We start from the raw sequence: 6000 nt of genomic DNA, 5'->3' as shown, positions 1-6000 counted from the left end.
ATACTCACGTTTCATAAGATAATAGCAAATAATAGCAGCATTTCCATTGAAAAAAAGTTAGCATAGTGTGAAATGACAAATGGCAATTAAAAGATGGTGACATCCTTCCAGAATCCAGTCAGAAAACTTGTAAATCAACAGATTAGACAAGTCCAAAATACTGAGATGGAATAGTACAGCACACAAAAAATGCACATTAGGACAGTCTGCTCTAATGATTTACAGTCTCTAAGAAGTCTTTGTTCTAAATGAGTACATTTGTTTTAAGACACTTTTTTAGCTACTGGATGCCATTAAAATAGCCTTTATTCATTCCCTAATAAAAAGGCACTTTTCAAGTGCTGTGCTAAAGACAAGACAGCTGAAGTACTGACAGGCTGTTTGCAAGCAGCCTAGAGTCCAGGAAGTAGCTTAGAAATGAAAGAATTGCATGATTCCACCCAGAGGAAGATGTTAGATAGGCATCTCACATTTAAGAAAAGCCAGGAACATCAGGAAGGGCCAAAGGTACAGTTAAATCATGAAAAGTGACAAAGTCAGTGAAACAGTCTACATAGAACAGACATAACTGCCTGTGAGTGCATTTATAAGGATATGTTTTAGAGGTGAAATAAATAGAAAATAGTTACTGCTTAGAGAAGATTTAAAATGAAACATATGAATCTTGTTCTACACTAATTCCACATATAGGAAAAACATTGCTGGTTCTTCTTCCATAAACAAAAAGGTGACTTTGAGGGAATAGGCATATCACTACCAAGGAAAAAATGGCTAACAGAGGAATGATATACCTGCCCCCTTTTCCATCTCAACTGTTAAACTTTAAATGAAACTATATCAGTTCTTATACTGATGGCTCCAGGTAACATATTTTAGTGACTCAACCAGCAAATTACAGTACTTGTAAATATAAATATGTCACAATTATCCCAATGTGGACAGAATTCAGTATACACTGTTGCTTTAAAACTCTGCAAGTGCATGTTTACTCAGGAATTATCTGCAATAGTATGTATAGGAATAACTTGGAGACTGAAAGAAGTTCTTCATGTAAAAATAAAGGTAAGATTTTTTATTAAAATATGATTCTGGAAATGAAGTTAAAGAATTAAGACTAGCTATTTTTAGCCTACCAATTTTAAGTCCTCTGTTCACAGCTGCTTAACTTATAACTGAATTAAAAAGATTAAAAAATTAGTTTGAACTTTTCTTACACTAGGTTACAAAAAGTATTTGAGAGAACTTTGCTAGGTTAATGTAACCTTGTACATGGTCCGGTCTTTTTGCACAACAGTGGCAAATGTATATATAGCATTTCAGGTAATTTTTGGGGTTTATGCTGTGTTTTCCACTGCAAGATCCTTAGATCTCAAACTACTGCACTGCAAGTTTCAATGTTATGACAAAGGTGCACTGACTTGTTTTTCCAAACTTAAAAAAAAATGTTTTCAATTGCCATTGGAAAAAGGATGTGGCACTACCGAAAAATTTTTCAGTACTGTTATATTGTGCAACTTTCAATATCCCTGTTTCTGTCATATGAGTGTAGTCCAGCACACAGCTTCGAGGGTCAAAGCGACAGTGGCAAGAGGAATTCTGCAGTCAATAGTGGGTGGCTGTAGGGATCTGTTCCCTGCTGGTTTTTCCAGCACCTGAATCCCAGAAGGCAGAGGGCTTATATAGACCACTTACCCAGTTAATATTTTACTTACAACTTACTCCTACTGTTAGTTTAATTAAACTTCCTGTGTAGATTTCCATTTAAACCAACAAACTTTGTCTCTGAAGAAGTTACCTCAAGGGATATGCCTCAAATGACTACTTGGATGTCAGCATCTTGTAACAGAAAGACAACTGGTGGACTGGGAACGAGTGGGAAAAGTTTACTAAATGCTTACAATGCAAAATAGCTAGAGGAGGCACATCCTACCTTAACATGAAGTAAATAGTGATCCCTCACTTTGCGATTCAGTGTAGCACTTGTGGTCAGAATTCCCTGCTGGTTAATCTGAAAAGTGTTCTCTTCATTTCCACTCAGGATGGTAAAGAGAAACGGAGGGCCGTTGTGAGAAGAATCCTTGTCTGTCACCACTAGTTGCAGCACACTAAATCCAATAGGCTTATTTTCCTATAAATACATAATACACATTGCTTTTGTTAAATTGAGGATATAGTCTGATGTTGATTTCTTTTTCATAACAGAAAAATACCCCCAAATTATTGTCAAACCAGTTAATTGGTATTACAAGAAATCAGAATGACCACATTGTTTAAGAAAAACTACTACCCTCCGAGAATAAAAATAAAAAACAGTAAAAGGAGAAAGGTAGTATATTTTTAAACTTCGTATTATATTTTTAAAGGTAGTTCAGCCTTGATACTTTACATTTTCTACTTCTGGTCTGAATTAATATTACTGTAGCCTAATTATCAAGTCATCAAAGATTTCAAATTTAGCTAAAACACCTGTTAAGAATAATCCAGTGCCTTTGTTGAGAGGATTAAAAACCCCACACTCCTCCATCTGACCCCCTGTGCCCCTAATTAGTGTTCTGACTATAACTGAGGCTGCTACAGCCACAATCCAACTAAAATATGAAATCCTGGCTTTAAAATTTGCATCATAAAACCCCTTCAAGTTTTCATCATGTGGAGGCCTGAGGTTTCACAGACACTTCGAATACTTTGGCTCATCATATATGTTACACACACATACAACCTTATCTAACACTTTTAACACCTCTTCCAGAATACTTGTGCTATACAGTATTGACTAGATTTTAAAATATAATACATATTTTAAAAGTAATAAAAAGTAGAGACATTATTTTGAAGTACAACAATAACAAAACACTATCCTTTCACAGTTGTGAAAACTTCTAATGACAAACATACTCTTTGTTCCTGAAAGAATAAGTCAATTTAGTTATCAGACATTGCAGCTGAAGCTTTTTTTCCCCTTTCATCAAAACAGACAAGGACTACCATTTTAAAATACAAATATTTACATTTGGACATCTAAAGCAATTTGATTTTCTTAATAGCTAAGCACATTTCTAACTGTGTCCAAATATATCCATCTTCAGTACATTAGGAAATGCACACCAGCATTCTTGGGCAACTCCTTCAGCTTCTTCCATGCTTTGTACTAGGACAGGCTTATATGACTGAACTATAAAACAAGAGGTTGTCCTTTTAAATTGAGTAAGGAAAATATTACGAAGAGTGGTTACATAATCTGCAGTTTTAGGAGATACATTAATTAACATTTACTTCAAGGAAGACTAACTGGGGAAAAGAAAATCCCTTTGACAGCACATAAACACACAAATCTTTGAGGGGTTTATGTTGTTTTGGGTTGGTTTTTTTTTTTTTATTTTGGGTTTTTGGTTGGTTGGTTGGTTTTTTGTTGTTCCTGTTAGTTTGTTTTTTAAAGCAAGATCCAGGACATCTTACTTGCTACTCTATGTATATTGGATGGAGATTAATCACTTTGTCTTATTTCAGAAAGCTACCTTTACAGATCATGTACATCATCTCAAACAGAACTGGTATGTTAGGATGACACAGTGCACCAGATAACATTGCCTGATCCTCACTGATCTATTGCACTAGACCAGGCACCAGCAACAGCAAAAGGACCCAAGGGATTGAGCTCGTTTACAGTAGATAAAGGTCTTAATACAATTCCTTTGTTGCCTTTCATTTATTCTCTGAATATTCTATTTACTGAATTCAGGAAGATAAGAAGTACAGACACTGCCCCTCGCTGTCTTTGCTTTAGTAGTTTTTTGAATCAGACAAGTACACGCCAGACACTTGAGAATCTGGTCCACTGCTACCCTCCTAAGATGCAAAATTAGTCAAAGGATTGGTATCCAGCATTATACAATACTACTCCTGTTCTAAATGCTTCTGATCCCAGAGAAGGCCAACAGAAATTAAGCCTTAACCTATGTGCCATGGTGCACAACATTAGCTTCACAGTAATAGGTACCTAAAAGATCTTTTTGTAAGAAGTAACTCTTAAGATTAAAAAGAAATAGTGAAATAATTATGTATTTTAACGTCCCTGTATGACGCTAAGAATGTTATAAACATAAATGCAATGTATAATATGTACATACACAAGGAATATGAAAAAGAACCCAGAAAGGTTGTAGTCTCCCTCACTGGGGATGTTCAAGAACATCTGGATGCAATTCTCTGCAGTGTGCTCTAGGATGGCCCTGATTGAGCAGGGAGGTTGGACCACATGACCTACTGGTCCCTTCCAACCTGACCCGCTCTGTGATTCTGTGAACTTGCAATGCAAGTTTCTAAATAATCTGCACAATAGGAACTTTGTAACCCTTAACACTTATTTGGTAAGCAGTCTCACTGGCGACCTTAAATAATTAAAAATACAGAAAAATAGAACTGAAGCATTAGATTTATTGTATCTTGTAACATTTTTCAATTCACAAAAGTCCAATAATATTATTGATTTGACAACTTCATTATCTGTATTTACCTGGATGATAACACTATAGTTTCCTTTTGAGAATACTGGAGGATTATCATTTACATCAGAAACATCAATATTAACTGTGGTTGTATTAAGTCTAGGTGGACTTCCATTATCTGAAGCTTGAACTGTCAAGGTATATCCTGATATCTAAAAAACAATTAAAAAAAATTTCAAACATTCACTAAAGAGAAAAACATAACAAACTCAGCTTTTGTTTTATATCATTAAATTAATCTCAACAGCTCAAAAAGCATGAACAATTTACCTTTTCTCTGTCTAGAAGCTTAGTCACTTTTATTTCCCCCCTGGTAGGGTCAATTGTAAAAGGATTTCCTTGATTGCCATCTATAATTGTGTAGTGAATGCGGTTGTTAGAAGATCCATCAGCATCATCTGCCATAACCTAAGGGACATTACAGTTTCATTTAAAAGAGGTTGAAATAGACTCTAGCATCTTTCAGGTGAACTCATCCTGAAGATGAGCTGTTTTGGTCTAACACATTTCATGGTTTTAAGAGAAATATCATCCAAATAGAACATACCAACATCACTTAATTTCCTGAATTTCTTCTGAAAATGAAGTCATATTCTCATGAGGAGAACATAAATATATCACAAAACATCATCTACTTTCCCACAGCATCTGAAGTCCCTGGTTCTGAAACTTTTTCAAAATAAATTTTCAATTCACTCAGTGGCAAACATCTGTTCATTTATGTTCACCTTCAAATCACCACTTATTCCTTTAAGATGGAAGCACGATCATCACGACAGAGTATTTTTCAAAAAAACAGTACGTACTGTAATAACTGATTGTTCAAGCACAGCGTCTTCACTGATTACTGTAGTGTAAGTGTCTTGGCTAAACACTGGAGTGTTGTCATTGATATCTGTGACATTAATATTCACTGTTACAACATCACTTAACGAAGGTGTGCCTCCATCTGTAGCTTCCACTGTCAAGTAGTACTCATGAGAACTTTCATAATCCAAGCTCTCAATGATAAAAATAGCTCCTAGGGAAGAAGAAGACAAAGAAAGCCTCAAACAAACTCTGCTATTGCTGTAGTATTATGTATTGCAACTTTTTATTTAGGCCTGACAAATACTCAGTTTTTTCAGGGCTTGGATTTGTCACTGTAAAGCTGGAGCTACACAGTGAAATGATCACACTTTACACGCGTAAGTAAAAAGATGAGAAGTTCCTGCCATTACCACAAAAGACTCACACTTTAAAACACCTGGCTTACATTTTGTAAGTTAAGATAGTGCAGTCCCTAACATACACATTGATTTGCTTCTGGAAGAGTTTTTCTGGAACTTTTTTCCTACTTTCAAATATATGAAGTTTATCTGGCAAAGTACTTCTATACTATAGTACCAGTATGCACACTGAAAAAAGCAGCTGGAAGAATTATAATTTCAATTACAGTAATACAATTAACTACTAAGAACTTCTGGGTAAAAATCTTATTAAAAACAAACAAACC

At 35.1% G+C, this 6000-nt stretch overlaps 1 protein-coding gene across 9 annotated transcripts in view; it reads right to left on the bottom strand.

The window, feature by feature from the left end:
• FAT1 (FAT atypical cadherin 1) overlaps positions 1 to 6000 on the bottom strand; it is a 107750-nt gene that overhangs the window by 16048 nt on the left and 85702 nt on the right. For all 9 annotated transcript variants that reach the window (XR_003526393.1, XM_027635618.1, XM_027635619.1 and 6 more), the window contains 4 exons: positions 5312 to 5526; positions 4776 to 4913; positions 4514 to 4657; positions 1931 to 2128 (listed from right to left, as the gene is read on the bottom strand). Coding sequence is in view for 8 of the 9 variants with exons in the window: in XM_027635618.1 (XP_027491419.1) it covers positions 1931 to 2128; positions 4514 to 4657; positions 4776 to 4913; positions 5312 to 5526 (695 nt within the window). In the remaining variant the exon portion in view is untranslated. The remainder of the gene's footprint in view (positions 1 to 1930; positions 2129 to 4513; positions 4658 to 4775; positions 4914 to 5311; positions 5527 to 6000) is intronic.

Source organism: Corapipo altera, unplaced genomic scaffold (genome assembly GCF_003945725.1).
Source record: "Corapipo altera isolate COAL_440 unplaced genomic scaffold, ASM394572v1 22b, whole genome shotgun sequence".
NCBI classification, from domain to species: domain Eukaryota; kingdom Metazoa; phylum Chordata; class Aves; order Passeriformes; family Pipridae; genus Corapipo; species Corapipo altera.
The sequence above is the reverse complement of the archived record's forward strand: the minus strand, read 5'-3'. Positions and strand labels throughout refer to the sequence as shown.